This window comes from Hippopotamus amphibius, chromosome 13, assembly GCF_030028045.1.
Source record: "Hippopotamus amphibius kiboko isolate mHipAmp2 chromosome 13, mHipAmp2.hap2, whole genome shotgun sequence".
In the NCBI taxonomy this organism is placed as follows: Eukaryota; Metazoa; Chordata; class Mammalia; order Artiodactyla; family Hippopotamidae; genus Hippopotamus; species Hippopotamus amphibius.
The window spans coordinates 3,730,861-3,750,006 of record NC_080198.1 but is presented as its reverse complement, the minus strand read 5'-3'; the positions used below and the strand labels follow the sequence as shown (position 1 = coordinate 3,750,006).

Below are 19,146 nucleotides of genomic sequence, written 5' to 3'. Positions count from 1 at the left end.
ACTAAGAGAATTATGAGATTTCAGAACAGGGATGAAGAAAAGATTTTAACAATGGAGGTAGGGGACAGAAAAGGCAAGAGAGAAAGAGGGAGAGAGACACCTACCATGATCAAGACTGTAAATGGCCTTCTCAAACCTGGAAGACAGTAAAATGATGCCTCGAAATTCTCAGGTAAAATCAGCACTGTCACCATCATCATTTGGCTGCATCGGGTCTCCTCTGCTGTGCACGGGCTTTTCTCTAGCTGTGGCAAGCGAGGGCTACTCTTTGTTGTGGTGCGCAGGCTTCTCAGTGGGGTGGCTTCTCTTGTTGCAGAGCACGGGCTCTAAGCACACAGGCTTCAGCAGTTGCAGCATGCGGGCTCAGGAGTTGTGGTGCATGGCCTCAGCAGTTGTGGCACCTGGGCTCTACAGCACAGGCTCAGTAGCTGTGGCGCACGGGCTTCGCTGCTCTGCGGCATGTGGGATCTTCCTGGACCAGGGATCAAACTCGTGTCCTCTGCGCTGGCAGGCAGATTCTTAAGCACTGGGTCACCAGGGAAGTCCCCAAAATATTATTATCTACTTAGATTTCTATCCCCAGACGACCATTCAAGCATGTGGGTGTAAATACAGACATGTTTAGGTATGTAAGATCTAAGAACAATTCACCTCTGATGCACTCTTTCTTAGGAAGCTCTTGGCGCATGTTATTTACATTTTTTAAAAAAGAAAAAAAAACATGAACTCAAGGAAAGAATTCCAAACAAGAAAGAAATAAAGGATGACAGCTATGCAGCAGGCCTAAAAAGCAATCAGTAGGGACTGGAGCAGGAGGTCAGAGGACTTTAGGAGGAATGTTTTCACAGGAAAAGAAATGAAACTGAAAATTCCTGATGTATTTATATGAAAAGTTGTATTCAGAGGGTTCTACAACTATACTGGAGATACTAGGAAGTATTTGTGATAATGTCATAAGTAGGTAACAGAACATTAATTTATGCAAAGAGGATACAATTTTACTGGAAGAATGAAGGGAAGATATGGGTATGTGAGGCCCTGAATGAAACTAAAGTTTCTTTATATACTAAGTCAAAAAATGTCTAATACCAGAAATGAAAGCAGAAACTTATTACTGATTTTGCAGAAATAAAGAGGATTATAAGAGAGTGCTATGAACAACTGTATACCAACAAACTGGATAACCTAGAAGAAATGGACAAACTCCTAGAAACATATAACCTACCAAGACTAAATCATGAAGAAATAGAAAATTTGAGTAGACCTATAACGAGTAGGAAGACTGAATCAGTAATCAAGCCTCCCCACCCCTCGAAAAGCCCTGGACCGGCCCTAGTGAATTCTACCAAACATTTAAAGCAGAATTAACACCATCCTTCTCAAACTCTTCCAAACAACTGAAGAGAAGGGAACACTCCAAAACTCATTCTATGAAGCCAGCACCTGATACCAGTCAGGCAAAGACATTGCAAGAAAAGAATACTGCAGATCAATATCCCTTATGAATACCAATGCAAAATTCCTCAACAAAATACTAGCTGAGGAATCAAACTGATATCAAACTGACAACAGCAGCATATTAAAAAGATTATACACCATGACCATTTGGGATTTATTCCTGACACCCTTTCATGATAAAAACATCCAACAAACTAGGAATAGAAGGAAACAATCTCAACATAATAAAGGTTATATATGAAAAACCCACAGCTAACATCACATTCTGTGATGAAAGACTGAAAAGTTTTCCTCTAAGATCAGGAAGCCAAGGATGACCACTTTCACCTCTTCTACTCAACACATTGGAAGTTCCAGCCAGAATGTTTAGATAAGAAAAATAAATACAAGGCACCCAAATTGGAAAGAAGTAAAATTATCTCTATTCACAGATGACATGATCTTCTACACAGAAAAACCTAAAGATCACACACACACACACACACCGCCCCCACACACTGCCCCCGCCCCATTAGAATGAACAAATTCAGCAAAGTTGCAAGATACAGAATCAATACATAAAAATCAGTTGCATTTCTACACAGTTAACAATGATGCTCAAAAAAAAATTAAGTAAACAATTCCATTTACAATAGCATCAAAAAGAGGGCTTCCCTGGTGGCACAGTGGTTAAGAATCCACCTGCCATTGCAGGGGACACAGGTTTGATCCCTGGGCCGGGAAGAGCCCACATACCGTGGAGCAACTAAGACCATGCGCCACAACTACTGAAGCCCTTGCACCTAGAGCCCGTGCCTGCAACAACAGAAGCCACTGCAATGAGAAGCCTGAGCACAACGAAGAGTAGCCCCCAATCACCACAACTAGAGACAGCCCATGCGCAGCAACGAAGACCCAACGCAGCCAATAAATAAATAAATATTTTTTAAAAAACAACAGCATCAAAAAGAATAAAATACTGCTGGGGTAGAGGGGAGGAGGGAATGGGTGTTAGTGTTTAAAGGGTACAGTGTCTCAGTCTGAGAAGATGTAAAGTTCTGAAGATGGGTAGTGGTGATGGTTACAGAATAATGTAGTTAATGCCACAGTGTATTTTAATACACTTAAAAATGGTTATAATGGTAAATTTTATATTTTACTACAAAACTAAAAAAACACCTCTCTCCCAAAAAAGGTCTATGTCTAACACCGATTTAAAAAAAAAAAAAATAATAAAGAGGCAAGGATATTTTTATAATAAGGAGTTAAATATCAGAAGAAATTGAATTTAGAGACTTGAAGAGAAGGAAACGGTGGGGGTGGTTCAGGAACTTTTCTGTTTCAAGCCAAACATAGTACTGACCAACATTTACATCTGTGTATACATACTACTTTGACAAGAAAATGAAAACTTAAACGCGAATTTGTAAGAGGGCAGGATAACAAAATGCAATGTAATGCATTGGTCTTTCCAGGGTATTGGAAACCTGAAACTTGAGCAATGACTTTGTTTTCTTCTTCTTCTGATGGCAGGATATAGCCTGCCATTACTGAGTTCTGTTCAAGAACGGGGAAAGCCCTGGGTTTTTAAACATTCCCTTACAGAGAAGCGTGACGTTTTCTGCAATGGTGATGCAAGCCCTGATGATAAAAGGAGGAACAGGGTCTTATGAATTTGGCTATTTTCTCAGCGGTGACAGGATCTTTCAGTTCAAAGAGCATCTGATGGTTGAGAGTCACCTAGACAGCATAGGGCCCAGGGAAAGAGCCTTGCCAAGATCTGTAAAGCCACGTCGATTCCACTGTGTAAACACACATGAAACTTAGAGTTTTAAGTGTGTGAGTGGTCTCTGTCAATCAGTAAGTTATTTATAAACTTCTCCTGACTCTAAACATCTTATAGAGTTGAAAGTGTCTTTACTTCATTTAGGCAATGATGAAGAAACACACTGTTTTGTGTGTGTGTGTTTTAAATTTCCAATTATAGAGGGAAATCTTAAATGCTTAAAAAATACTGAAGCCCTTCAGGAAAATTCATGTATTTCATATATGAAAAGCAAAACGAATGCTACTGTTGATATGACTCAACCTCCCACTGCTCAGCTACAAATTCTCAACTGTCAACTACCCCTTTTAAAAAAATTAACAGTATTGTTTCTTCATAAAGTTTCACAGTCAATTCTACAGCACACAGATTTAGTAGAAGTCTGGATTTAGCCACGCCTCTGATACTCTGTGACCATGGAAAGAAGAGCTTAAAAAAAAATTATTTATCTATTTATTTGGCTGCGATGGGTCTTAGCTGTGGCCCGCGAGATATCTTTTAGTTGCGGCATGCGGGTTCCCAGTTGAGGCATGTGAGATCCAGTTCCCTGACCAGGGATCGAACCCTTTGCATTGGAATCGCAGAGTCTTAACCACTGGACCACCAGGGAAGTCCCAAGAATTAACAGTTTTGTTTAATTTGTTTAAGTACGAGTTACCGACTTTAAAAAGTATTATGGGACCTCCCTGGTGGCACAGTGGTTAAGAACCCACCTGCCAATTCAGGGGACACAGGTTCAATCCCTGGTCCAGGAAGATCCCACATGCCGCAGAGCAACTAAGCCAGAGCGCCACAACTACTGAGCCTGTGCTCCAGAGCCCGCGAGCCACAACTACTGAAGCCCACATGCTCTAGGGCCCACATGCCGCAACTACTGAGCCCACATACTGCAACTACTGAAGCCTGCATGCCTAAAGCCTGTGCTCCACAACAACAGAAGCCACTGCAATGAGAAGCTAGCGCACTGCAACAAAGAGTAGCCTCCACTCGCTGCAACTAGAGAAAGCCTGCATGTAGCAGCAAAGACTCAAGGCAGCCCCCCAAAAAAGTGTTATAATTAAAATTTCGAAAATGAAGGTATAAAGAAAATTGCCCATACTCCAGAAAACTAAAAATACTTTTTAGTATTTAGGGTATTTTAAAAAATGAACCTACTATGGTGGTCGTTTTGTAACATACAGAAATACTGAATCACTATGTTGTGCACCAGGAACTAAAATACTATCGTAGGTCAATTATACTTCAAAACAACACAAAAACAAATTCATAGGAAAAGAGATCAGATTTGTGGTTATCAGAGATGGGGGTGAAGGGAGGGAGAATTGGAGGAAGGTAGTCAAAAGGTACAAATTTATCTTATTTATAAGATAAATAAATGCTAGGAATGTAACGTAGAACATGATTAACATAATTAACACTGCTGCACGTTATAGATGATGGTTAAGAGAGTAAAACCTAAGAGTTCTCATTACAAGGAATAAAATATTTATTTTCCTTTCATTTTATTTTGTATCTACGTGAGATGATGGATGTTCACTGAACTCACTGTGCTCACCGTTTCATGATGTATATGAGTCAAATCATTATGCTGTACACCTACACCTTACAGCTTACACACGGCTGCATGTCAACGGTATCTCATTAAAACTGAAAGAGAAAAATGTTTTTAATAAAATAAAAAATGAACCTATTGTGTAGTGTAAAAATCTGGGCTCTGAAGTCACTCAGATACGGCAAAGTAATCCCTCTCTGTTTCCCCCATTTAAAGTGGGGGAAACACAAGCAACTATATGCCAATAAAATGGACAACCTGGATGAAATGGACAGATTCTTAGAAAGGTATAACCTTCCAAGACTGAATCAGGAAGACATTGAAAACATGAACATACCCATCACAAGTAATGAAATTGAAAGTGTGATTAAAAATCTCCCAACAAACAAAAGTCCAGGACCAGATGGATTCATAGGTGAATTTTATCAAACATTTAGAGAAGAGCTAACACCCATCCTTCTCAAACTCTTCCAAAACATTGCAGAGGAAGGAACACTCAAAAACTCATTTTATGAGACCACCATCACCCTGATACCAAAACCAGACAAAGATACTACAAAAAAAGAAAACTACAGACCAATATCACGGATGAATTTAGATGCAAAAATCCTCAACAAAATACTAGCCAACAGAATCCAACACATTAAAAGGATCACACACCATGATCAAGTGGGGTTTATCCCTGGAATGCAAGGATTTTTCAATATACGCAAATCAATCAATGTGATACACCATATTAACAAATTGAAGGATAAAAACCACATGATCATCTCAACAGATGCAGAAAAAGCTTTTGACTAAATCCAACACCCATTTAAAAAACTCTCCAGGGGAAAGAAAAAATAAATAAATAAATAAAACCTCTCCAGAAGGTGGGCATAGAGGGAACCTACCTCAACATAACAAAGGCCATATGTGACAAACCCACAGCAAACATCATTCTCAATGGCGAAAAACTGGAAGCATTCCCTCTAAGATCAGGAACAAGACAAGGATGTCTACTCTCGCCATTACTATTCCACATAGTTTTCGAAGTCCCTGCCCCAGCAATCAGAGAAGAAAAAGAAATAAAAGGAATCCAAATCGGAAAAGAAGAAGTAAAACTGTCACTATTCACAGATGACATGATACTATACATAGAAAATCCTAAAGATGCCACCAGAAAACTTCTTGAGCTAATAAAGTGGGGGAAATAAATAAATAAATAAAGTAGAGAAGATAATACTTTCCTTATAGTGTTAACAGAAGTATTAAATGAGGTGATGAACTAAGCGTAACACCTGGCACGTTGTATTATGTAGCTACAGATACATGTTAGATATAAATACCTTACAAAACTGGAATCAAACTGTATACACTGTTGTTTTTAATGCATATGTAATCATGCTTTCCTGTTTTAGAAAGCATATTAATTCTTATCTATTTATTTATTTATTGGCTGTGTTGGGTCTTTGTTGCTGCATGCAGGCTTTCTCTAGTTGTGGCGAGAGGGGGCTACTCTTCGTTGTGGTGTGCAGGCTCCTCATTGCCATGGCTTCTCTTATTGTGGAGCATGGGCTCTAGGTGCATGGGCTTCAGTAGTGCAGCACATGGGGTCAATAGCTGTGGCTCACGGGCTTAGCTGCTCCACGGCATGTGGGATCTTCCCAGATCAGGGATCGAACCCGTGTCCCCTGCACTGGCAGGATTCTTAACCACTGCGCCACCTAGGAAGTCCTAGAAAGCATATTAATTCTAATTAAAAAGCAGAAGTTGGGACTCCCCTGGTGGCATGGTGGTTAAGAACCCGCCTGCCAATGCAGGGGACATGGGTTCGATCCCTGATCTGGGAAGACCACACATGTCATGGAGCAACTAAGCCCATGCTTCACAACTACTGAGCCTGTGCTCTAGAGCCCATGAGCCACAACTATTGAGCTCATGTGCCACAACTAATGAAGCCCACACACAGCAACAAAGACCCACAGCAGCCAATAAATAAATTATTTATTTTTTTAAACTAAAAGTCACAAACCCCTTAATTTTTTTTTCATTTCTTTTTATTCTTTTATTTTGGGAAATACCTCCGAATTTTGGTAGTTGCATCTGGTTGCTGTTATTTTTTTTTTTAATATTTTATTTATTTGGTTGTGCTGCATCTTAGTTACGGCAGGCAGGCTCCTTAGTTGTGGCATCCGAACTCTTAGTTGTGGCATGCATGTGGGATGTAGTTCCCTGACCAGGGATCGAACCTGGGCCCCCTGCATTGGGAGCTCAGAGTCTTACCCACTGCACCACCAGGAAAGTCCCGTATTGTTTTTTAAAAACTGTTTTACTGAGATATAATTCACCTACCATACATTCGACCCATCTGAAGTGTATAATTCAATGGTTTTTAGTATATACACAGATATGTGCAACCACCACCCCAGTAAATTTTAGAAAAACCTCATCACTCAAAAAGAAACCCTGTACTCTTAAGGTATAAGTTCCAACACTGAGCCCTCGGCAACCACTATAACCTACTTTCTATCTCTGTAGAGTTCCCTGTTCTGGACATTTCATATGAATGGAATAATGTAATATGTTGTCTTTTGTGACTGGTTTCTTTCACTTTGTATAATGTTATCAAGGTACATCCATGCTGTAGCCGATATCAGTAATTCATTTCTTTTTATAGCTGAAAATATTCTGCCTGGATATACCACATTTTGTTATTCATTTGTCAGTTGATGGACATTTGATTATTTCTCCCTTATGGCTATTCTGAATAATGCTAAAATATTTTAAACAGGAAGATTGCTTTTGTTCTCCAAATTAAAAATGCCTCCGATTATTTTTGGAAGTCTCCTCAAGATGTACTTTTTTTGCCATGGGAAACAATAGTTTAAACTGTTTAAACTAAATTAATAAGTGAAATTCCATTTCCTGATGGAAATAAGGCATCTGACGGAAAATCTTAGCTAGCAGATTTTCTGAATACGTACACAAAACTTATATTATCCTATAAATTACTATAGGTCAGTACTATAGGTTACTATACTAACCCTTCCCCTAAAGAATTAATTTTCTTTCTTTTCTTCAGATAATGATGGCTTCTCAAGGCAGTGATCCATATACTAGTCTCCAAGTCAGTCTCAACTGGAAACTGCCTTAATGCAGTTTTAATGCAAAATAACCCTAAGTACTTGAAAAGCCAACAATGATTTTCAAGGTAATTGTTCCTATCACAAACTAAAGCAACATATAAACACAAGCATTTTATCCCCAACACTTTCACAGCTCTGTAGCTCTTCCAAAAGCATAATATTTAAAAATTTGTGAAATCTATCTGCTTTCATTTTCAGTTAACATTAGCCATCATTTACTGGGTGAAAGGGATGATTATGCTGTTGCTTTTACGTTAATGGTTGATCTAAAACCTGAAAAATCTGCCCACTGTTTTTATTGGTTTAAACTGGCATGTGTGTACTTATTTTTCGTTAAAAAAAAAAAACAACCTTTCTTTGAATGTCCATTCTTTGATAAATCTTCACCTTCACCCTAGAAATGTGTTGTTCAAAAATACAAATCTGAATCCTTCTAACGGCTCCTGTTTGCAGCATGATGCATGGTTTATTGGAGGAGCTTTGGAAGAAATGAAACAGAATTGGGTCAGTGTGACCCTGGCCAATTACTTCTGTCTTTGAGCCCTGGTTTCCTCACCTATTACATGGGAATAGCGATCACATCAACTTCAAAAGGTTATTGAGGACTGAAGCCTTTGCAGAGGGCCCAGTACACAGTGAAAAGATCTGGCCCTACTTCCCTCCTTTACACCTCGAGTTGCCTGAACATACCAAGCTACTTCATGCCTCTATCCTGTCTTTGCATAGGTCTCTGACTTAGGATGCCCTCCTCAGCATCTGCCAGTTTCCCACCCTGCTTCCTTGGGTCTGTCTGACAAATGATTACTTGCAATGCAAGACCCACTTCCAGGACTACCTTCCTTACATGGAATTTTATGTCTCACCATTTTATAATTACTCCTTAACCAGGCCCCAAGAACACTAAACGAAGGACCAATGGCTCATTCACCTCCATATTTCTTAGCACTTAGCAAAATCCCTAGTACATGGAAGAAGGTCAACAACGATTGCAGCATGCACAGAATTCGCTTTCCACCATACACAGTATTAACAGAGTATCCAGTGTGCAAGAAATTAAGAGCCTGGGACTTAAAACTATACTCACGAGGTGGACAAGCATCAGACTCTTTTGTTCAAGGTGAAATTTTTAAAGTCACTTTATCGTATGCAGCTAGGCCACCCTATTCATGCAAAGAAACTTTAGGAGTAAACGTTCTTGTCATTTTAATTTTTCTCCAATGGCAGCATCTTGCTTTGGATTTGGATCACGTGCTGACTTCACTGGTACTGTTTTGAGAGAACGGTGCACAAGGATGTACTTTTCCTTTTAAAAGCAAGGGTGCCAGCTATTGTGCTGGCCCGTCACTCACCTCAGCCACCTGCTGGGTCCCCACTTTGTGCTGAACCAGCCCCTCCATATTTGTAGCCATGGTGAAGCAAGATCATTAGAGAACCTGTTTGGAAAAATGCAGCAACTTCTATCAGGTGGGGAGAAACCAGCCTACTTGAAAAACATCAGCAATCAAAGTTCTTCTTTGGTACTGTCTGGTGCAGATTTTGCCCTCCACAGACAACAGAGCTAGCAGGCTAAGCACCATATATGAAGCACAAGTTTCTTCAAATACAGGTACCAATATTAATTAGTAACATTTCAATTTGGAAACAAGACTTCCCCTGGTAAATACAGACTAAGATGAATTTGGAACTTTATCAGGTCTCTGGGGTTGTTAACAGCTCGGTTCACCTCTCAAGCAGGTGGGAATCACACCTTTTTGGATAGCTCCTCGTCACAGTGTGCTGAATAAGAAGGTGGCTATATGAGAAAAGTGTAAGATCAGCTTCAATACAGAGCACTAGTATTGCCAGCAGCAGCTATACTTCTGTTACTAGCGACCAAGCAAGGAGCAAAACTCTGCCCAGGTGCTAACACACCTCACTCACGGCTTAAAAGGCAAACACTATCACTAACAACGTGAGAAAAGAAGTAAGGAGACTGCATTACTAAAGTGGGCTAAGAACATGGTACCCATAAATCTATCAATTTATATTTTTAAGTCCTCATTACATTAGAAACCCAGATAATTCATCTTTATATTATTTGAAAAATTATGCCATCATTTGCATCAAAAATTGAGGAAGATCTTCAAAAGTCCAAAAAGCATGCTAGTCTCTTGGGTCAGGATCACTTAAGTGTAAGCACTCTTGATGAAACAGACCCTCTGGTCTCTTCAGGTCATGAGACAAAGCCCCCCCTGAATAGTCCCTAAACCCTTTCCCATTAAGTCCACCACAAAGAATTCAGGATAAAGGGATTCTACTTTGGACCTCATTCCTGGATAAAGCAAAGACTTCATTATTGACTGCATAGATCCCATGGATAATAGGGGTTAAAGCTCTTGTATAATTTATTTTCAGCATTTACACATAAATCTATATAGTCCTACCAAGTGTATAATACACAAAATGCATACACAGTTCACTTGCTTGGCCCTTCCTCGATCACAAACTGGACTATTCTGCAATGCAACTTTACAAAACATTTTCCTTTAGTTCTCACCTAAAGTATTATATTTATAAGCACTGATGTCTATAAAACTTTTTCACTCTCTGGTAACTTTCTATCTTATTCTATCCACTATTAGACAGCCACTTCTATTATCATAATTCCCCTTCGGATTATTTTATTACCAAAATGGTAATGAGAGAGAAATGGGAGAATGAAACCGTGACTGACAAACATAAAAGAAATTGGTCCTGCCTTCAAGGATCAATATCCTGTAAGAGCACATACTGCATCAACTGCTACAATGATATCAGGTCACCAGTGTCAGAGACTCATCTTCACAGGACAGGATCAGGTCCAAGACTGGGGAGGGTAATGTTTCTGGTTATTTATTCTTTTAATAAGTAGTCAAGGGACTTCCCTGGTGATGCAGTGGTTAAGAATCTGCCTGTCAAGGCAGGGGACATGGGTTCAATCCCTGGTCCAGGAAGATCCCACATGCAGTGGAGCAACTAAGCCCAAGTGCCACAACTACTGAGCCTGTGCTCTAGCGCTCGAGAGCCACAACTATTGAGCCCACGTGCCACAACTACTGAAGCCCGCACACCTAGAGCTGGCACTCCACAAGAGAAGCCACCACAATGAGAAGCCCGTGCACCACAACAAAGAGTAGCCTCCACTTGCTACAAACAGAGAAAGCCTGTGTGCAACAACAAAGACCCAATTCAGCCAATAAATAAATAAGTAGTTAAGACTTTTAACTTTTTGTTTACTTTTCTTTGTTTCTAGAAGAAAAAGCACAGACAAACACACCAGTCTTTTCCCCTGCTTACAGTTTGGTTCCAACTAATAAGGGACAGAGGAAAAAAGCATCACTTCACATGTACCGGAACAGTCAATCAAATGTTAAAAACACAGCTACTGCAGGTGAAAAGTTTAGAGTTCTAATCTTTTTTCTCTCAGAACAGTAAATAAGAGCTCTCTAAGGAATCAAATGGATATAGACACCAAATAGATATATTAAGAAATAAAATCCAAATATGCAGCTGTGATTATTACTTTTATCACTTGTAGGTGTTCTTAGCATTTCCATTGCTGTTAATTGCAGTTTTATGCAAGAAATATATGAACTTGAGCATTACAAAAATATTGTTAGAAAGGGACCTCCCTGGTGATGCAGCGAATAAGACTCCATGCTCCCAATACAGGGGGGCCTGGGTTCAATCTCCGGTTGGGGAACTATATCCCACATGCATGCCACAACTAAGAGTTTGCATGCCACAACTAAGGAGACTGCATGCCACAACTAAGACCTGGTGCAATGAAATAAATAAATAACTATTAAAAATATTGTTAGGGAAATATTATTGAGTATTAGCATACAGAAATAAGAAAATACTAGGCATATCTTTCTACTGGGTTTCCCTAAAAGAGGTGCTTGATCCTCCAAATTTTGAGGTATTACAATGTAAGAAATAAGTAAAACATCCTCTGGTGATGTTAGGAAGTGAGGGAAAACATTTAACTCGAGTGCGCCAGAAAAAAAAAAAAAGTTGGGGTAAGACTCACCTGAGAGCTTGTTTTACTGGCTACCACAGCCATAGGTTGAAACACACAGCGAGAAGGGAGGGTAAAGCTTTGGAAAGCGTACTGGGATATAGTTATCAATTAGGGGGTATCCTTCAAGAGTGAGAAGCTCCAGGGCAACAGTGGGCTGTGTCTACACATAGTCTGAAAAACCATATTCTCTAGCACAATATAATTTTGCATTTGAAATCTGAAAAACAAAAACAAAAAAAACACCCTATTGTTTTGAAACTACAAACTAGACAAAGCACTTCAAAACAGCCTTGCTGGTAGAGCTAAGCAGGCTAATGTTGACAGTAACTAACACTTACTGAGTGGTTACTATACCCCAGGCACTGTATTCATAAGCACTATGGACTGAACACTAAAGTAGCTCTTGGTACAGAAATATGAGTCTTCAAAGGCTGGCGCTTGACCCACTCAGCTCCTAACCCTGGAGGACCACCCCCTCCAAACCATGTTTCCTAATTAATTAACCAAAGAGCTATAAAACCGAGTACCTTAAGTTAAAAAACAAACAAACAAAAAAACCACTACAGAATATTTTCCTATGGTGGTTTTAAACTAATCAAGTTCAACCACCATCAATCCTTTTAAAATAACTAGGCAATAAGTTGACTGCTGAGAATTAATAACAACAACAATAAGAAGGAAGAGAGCAAGAGAGGCCCTTGCCCTTGAAGAACTTATGAAAGAAACCAATAAGAGCAGTGCAACGTAAATGCCAGAGTGTCCGAAGGAAGAAGCACCTCTGAGAGCAATGACAGTTTCACAGGAGAGGAGCCATTCAGACCGGTTTTAAAGGAAAGTGGGAATTCAGCAAGCAAACAGAGGGTAGATGGGAGAGAGTTCTAAGCAGAGCTCAGACAAACTGGCAGGTTAAGAGGAAAATGGCACCGTCGAAGAACAGCAGGCAATCTGATGGGGACTGCTGGTAAGGTCAGGGGTGGAGAAAGGCTGACACTGTAGACAATGAGAACTATCAGAGGTTTGTTTGGTAGAGAAATGAAGTGATCACATCTGGATCTTCAAAAAAAAAAAAAAAAAAAAATCCTCTGGCGAACAGTATGGAGATGATAGAAAAGGACAGTCTATGGGAGGCCAGTTAGAAAGTGGTGGCAACAAAGACTGGGAATGCAGGCAGTCTTAAACTTAACCTGAACTAGTGAGTCTTTCCTGTATAGCACAGAAATGACAACAGGGCACAGTATATAAAAACTGTCATAGAGACCACAGAATGGCAGAAGTAAAACTATTATTGCTTGGCCTTATGTGGCAGTAGGTTTTATAACATAAATTCTTTCAAATACAAGTAGATCAATATCACTCTTAACAACAAAGAAACACAGAACACAATGGTTGGCTTTTTTTTTTTTTTTTTGCTTCACTCCTGCGCCTGCGCCGTGGGAGAAGCCACAATGGTTGACTTTTATCATGAAAAGTGTACAGCTGACCAAACTTTGCAACCAGAGTGTCTTTGGTTTCAGTGGGGAGCTACAGACCCCACTGCAGTTAAAGTAAGCTCAGACTGGGAACACCTGAATCCCAGCAAGTTGGAGAACAGCCCAGCTATGCTCTCCACAGGGGCAGGCTGTGAGGCCAATGTTTCAAATAACAATAAACAAGTCCTGGGACAAGGAAACTCTGTCTTCATTGACAGGAATGGGTGACCCTACCTTTCCCTTCACAATCAACTGATTCACATCATCCTTATTTATATATTACATAGTCCATAATTACATAACATTCAAAATATTTACTGCCTTGATATTTTCTCATCTAAACAAATATATCAGGTTCAGAGGCTCTGGCAGACACTAAGCTAATCTTTCTGATACTGAACTGCATAAGGTTATCATTAAGAATAGAACTTGGGACTTCCCTGGTGGTCCAGTGGTTAGGACTTCATCTTCCAATGCAGGGGGTGTGGGTTCAATCCCTGGTTGGGGAGCTAAAATCCCACACGCCTCGTGGCCCAAAAAACATAAAATAGAAGCAATATTGTAACAAACCCAAAAAAGAACTTTAAAAATGGTCCACATCAAAATAAAAAAAAAAAAAGATCTTAATACAATGTAAAGGGCCTAACACTGTGTCTGGCACATAGCCAGCATGCAATGCATGGAGCTACTACTAGCACAAATTTCAAAGAAATCTGAAAGCAACAAAAACTGTAAAGTGCGTATTATAATTAGGAATAGGTCTCTCATTTTGACATAAGCTCCACATGAAATGTAACTACATACGTATATGCATTATATGCTCATACAACATTTATAATTCATTCTATAAAACTGCACAACTGAATGAAATGAAACAGCTGAATTACGATAAATCTCACAAATATTTAAAAATAAACCAATACTGAAAAAATAAAAAATAAACCAATACCTAATAACTATTTGCAAAATACTACTGGGTACTTCTTGAGAGGCGCAAGGTATTCAGTGTAAGTTTTATTATGCTGTGATTGCCAGAAGTCTCCTTATAGTCATAGAAAAATAAAAACAAAATTATAAATATAAATAGCCTGAAAATTAAAAAATTAGAAATACATAGCTCAAGACTTGAAATCATAGATCAAGACTTGAAAACAGGAAATGGAAATCAAATGACAGATTTAGTGTAATTTAGTAGATGTTCATCAACATAAAAGATGCTTACGGGGATGTCTCTAATGTCAAGTTGAGATATACATAATGTTGTCAGAAACCCTAACACTATTTAGACTCAAAGATTACTTAACTTTTGGGTCAGGTGATTTCCTGCCCCCACAGGAAACTTGCTTCTTCCAAATTACAGGTCTGGGCTACAAGAAAGGGGCAGTGATGGTATGTGTGTGCTGGGGCTGGGAAGATGGGTGAGCAGTGACTAGTGGGTAAGTGGCTCTTGTCTATACGGAGTTCCTAGCTACCAGAGCAGTGCTACAGGTCTCTGTGTGGAGATCTTTCCTAAAATATTGCACACTGTGGGTGGCCTTTCCTCATTTTACCAAAGGCCGAAGGGTAAGGGTGAAATCTACCCTCTTTGTTTATATTAGTGTGACCCAGGGATGGATGGAAGGAAAGCAGGACAGATTTTCTGAGCACCTACAATGTGCCTTATATCCAACTAGGCATCATTTAATCCTTAACATACCTTCCAAGTAGGTATTATTAGCTCCACCAATGAAGAAAGAAAATAATGGAGACTCAGATGTGTAATGAACTTGTTCCAAGTCACCCAGCTGGAAAGAGATAAACTTGGGATTCTAACTCAGGCCTCTCTGACTCTCAAACCTCTGGACCAGGGACTTCCCTGGTGGCTCAATGGTTAACACTCCACACTTGCAAAGCATGGGGCCCGGGTTAGATCCCTGGTCAGGGAACTAGATCCTGCATGCCGCAACTAAAGATTCCAAGTGCTACAACTAAAAAGATCCCACATGTTGCAAGAAAGATCCCCTGTGCCGCAACTAAGACCTGGCACAGTCAAATAAATAAATACCCCCCTAAATAAAGAAATAAAACCTCTGCACCATAGTGCCCTTTCAAAATAGTGTCCCAGAAGAGGAAGTCAAGAGAAGGGAATCTTTTTTTTATTTTTTTATTTTGGGGGTACACCAGGTTCAATCATCTGTTTTTATACACATATCCCCATATTCCCTCCCTTCCTTGACTCCCCCCCCTCGAGTCTCCCCCACCCTCCCTGCCCCAGTCCTCTAAGGCATCTTCCATCCTCGAGTTGGACTCCCTTTGTTATACAACAACTTCCCACTGACTATTTTACAGTTGGTAGTATATATATGTCTGTGCTACTCTCTCGCTTCTTCTCAGTTTCCCCTTCACCCCCCGCCCCCTCCCATACCTCGAGTTCTCCAGTCCATTCTCTGTATCTGCATCCTTGTTCTTGTCACTGAGTTCATCAGTACCATTTTTAGATTCCGTATATGTGAGTTAGCATAGAATATTTGTCCTTCTCTTCCTGACTTACTTCACTATGTATGACAGATTGTAGTTCTATCCACCTCATTACATATAGCTCCATCTCATCCCTTTTTATAGCTGAGTAGTATTCCATTGTATATATATGCCACATCTTCTGTATCCATTCATTTGTTGATGGGCATTTAGGTTGCTTCCATGTCCTGGCTATTGTAAATAGTGCTGCAGTAAACATTATGGTACACGTTTCTTTTGGGATTATGGTTTTCTTTGGGTATATGCCCAGGAGTGGGATGACTGGATCATATGGTAGTTCTATTTGTAGTTTTTTAAGGAACCTCCAAATTGTTTTCCATAGTGGCTGTACCAACTTACAGTCCCACCAACAGTGCAGGAGAGTTCCCTTTTCTCCACACCCAAGAGAAGGGAATCTTAAAGACTGACAGGAGACCAGTTAATTATCTAAAGGAACAAACTGCTTACATCAATAACCTAGATCATTTAATAACTCATATAACCACTAATTCCTAAATATGCGATTGATGTTTCAGTACTACCCACAGAAGTTTCTGACTTAGCTCCACCCAGACAGTAACATGACAGTTCCTTTAGAACTTGAATACACTTTTCTCTTACAATTTAACCTACATAATAATCCCATTGATTAAAATAGTGAGGATAATTTTACCACCATTTTTGGGGGGGGGGGGAGGGAATTAACTTTTTTTAAAAATTTATTTATTTATTGGCTGTGTTGGATCTTCGTTGCTGCACATGGGCTTTCTCTAGTTGCAGTGAGCGGGGGCTACTCTTCGTTGTGGTGTGTGGGCTCCTTACTGTGGTGGCCTCTCTTGTTGTGGAGCACGGGCTCTAGGCGCATGGGCTTCAGTACCTGCAGCACATGGGCTCAACAGCTGTGGTGCACAGGCTTAGCTGCTCCACAGCATGTGGTCTCTTCCTGGGGCAAGGATCAAATCCACGTTCCCTGCAAGGGCAGGCAGATTCTTAACCACTGCACTACCTAGGAAGTCCTTACCACCATTTTTAAAGTCAATTTTTTTACTGAAGTATATATAACATGCAAATACAAAAGTGCATAAGTCATAAATGAAACAGCTCAATGAATTATCACTCAGTGAACACAAACATGTGAGCACCACTAACATTAGAAAACAGAACATTGGGGTTTCTCTGGTGGCACAGTGGTTAAGAATCTGCCTGCCAATGCAGGGGACACGGGTTTGATCCCTGATTCGGGAAGATCCCGCATGCTGTGGGGTAACTGAGCCCGTGCGCCACAACTACTGAAGCCTGTGCACCTAGAGCCTGTGCTCTGTAACAAGAGACCCCTGTGCACTGCAACAAAGAGTAGCCCCCACTCGCCACAAGTAGAGAAAGCCCGCATGCAACAATGAAGACCCGACACAGCCAAAAAAAAAAAAAAAAAAAAAACTTACTAGCACCTTAAAGGCTCTCTTCTACCCCCTAAGGGTCACTTACTTCCCTTCTCTCCTGACTTCCACTACCATGGATTCATTTTGCTTGCTTTTGAGCTGTATGCTAATATTTTTGTGTGTGTCCGGCTACTTTTGCTCATTATTGTTGTGATAACCGTGAGTAGTAAGTGCATTTTCATTCTTGCATATTATTCCAACACATGACTATGCCACAATTTACTTGGCCATTCTATAGCTGATGAGCAGTTAGACTGTTTCTAGTTTGGAGCTCTTATGACCGGCCTTCTTATGAATATTCCTGGACAGATGATGTCTGACTTATGGTGGTTTGAGTTACACTTTTTCAACTTTACTACGGTGTGAAAGTCATATGCATTCAGTAGAAATTGTACTTATGCATTCAGTAGAAACTATACTTCAGTTTTTGAATTTTGATCTCTTCCAGGGGTAGCAGTATACACTTACAATCCTATCCCATGATGCTGGGCAGTGGCAGCTACAGCTCCCAGTCAGCCACGTGATCAAACAACTGATACACTTAACGGTTCTGTTTTTCACTTTCAATATAGTATTCAATAAATCACTGGAAATATTCAATACTTAATTATAAAACAGACTTTCTGTTAGATGATTTTGCCCAACTGCAGGCTAATGTAAGTGTTCTGAGCGTGTTTAAGGAAGACAAGGCTAAGTTACGATGTCTGGTAGGTTAGGTTTATTAAATGCATTTTCGATGTATGTTTTCAACTTATGAATAACCCCATCATAAGTCAAGGAAGATCTGTACGTGCCTTTTGATGCAATGTTATCTTTTCTTCACGCGAAAATTCTACTTTAAAAACATTGAAAAAAATTTTTAAAAAAGCAATTACACGCCAATAAAATGTTTTTTAAATTAACGCAGCTCTTCTGAAAAGAGATGTACGTTATAAATTTCATTTGTAAAAAATCTGTACTGTATTAAATATGTCAGCAAACATATTCTAATTACCAGTCTTTTCAGCCGAAGGCTGACATACACTTCGAGATATCTGCTTTTAATCTTGGTAAAAGGTGATTTTTCAATAATTCTGGGCTTATTCACCTAATCAACCTAGTAAAAAGATGCATTATTGCAGAAGTAATGGAGGAGGGGGAGAGAAAGAGAATGAGGGTGGTACAAATGACATTTCTGAAATGTTCTACAAATAATAATCAGATTCACTGTACAATAAATACTACCAGGGGAAATGCATCCTGAAGTCTGCTGGCATTGTTTAACTTCTTAAGAGCCATCCAATCACAGCTGTGTATCTTTCTCAGTGGAGACCTGCCTGCCACATAGAAGCAGGCAGTTACTGCAGTTTTTTTGGAGGTGCATGTGTGGGCAGCCAGGTAAAAAACTTTTTTTTTTTTTTGGCATAGCTTCTATCCAAACATGAACAATAAAGGTAAGTAAGGTAGCTCCCAGTAAAACCATAAAGCCTTCATGTTTGTCTGGCCCCGCCAGCCTCTTATTTCTTTCACCACTTTTTGGATACCATTCACCCCATTTCCCAGGCCCCAACACCTTCTCTCACACCTCCCACTAATCCAAAGAGAGAATGATATTCTCTTCTATTGCTGGCATGAAATTCCTCCCTATCAACATGTTAACACCTCCAGGGATTAGAATCTTCAGGGTTACTGTTAATAATTTTGGAATGAAAGGTTTCACCTATTATGGACTTCAGGCCTCTTATTACAGTGGAGGAAGTAATGTTTATTGTCCCTAAA

General features: G+C 39.8%; 1 protein-coding gene across 4 annotated transcripts in view; it reads right to left on the bottom strand.

Annotated features, from left to right (window-relative positions):
• The window catches only part of NR2C2 (nuclear receptor subfamily 2 group C member 2), an 89,950-nt gene that overhangs the window by 65,546 nt on the left and 5,258 nt on the right, over nucleotides 1-19,146 (bottom strand). The window contains exons 1-2 of one of the 4 annotated variants that reach the window (XM_057706214.1): nucleotides 11,994-12,161; nucleotides 9,292-9,375 (exon numbers count right to left, since the gene is read on the bottom strand). The exons of 1 other annotated variant lie outside the window; for it this stretch is intronic. In XM_057706214.1, the coding sequence (XP_057562197.1) occupies nucleotides 9,292-9,351 (60 nt within the window). In that variant the 5' untranslated portion in view covers nucleotides 9,352-9,375; nucleotides 11,994-12,161. Of the gene's footprint in view, nucleotides 1-104; nucleotides 232-9,291; nucleotides 9,376-11,993; nucleotides 12,162-19,146 lie in introns of those variants that run through there. 2 more of the 4 variants (XM_057706213.1, XM_057706212.1) reach the window with 2 other exon arrangements.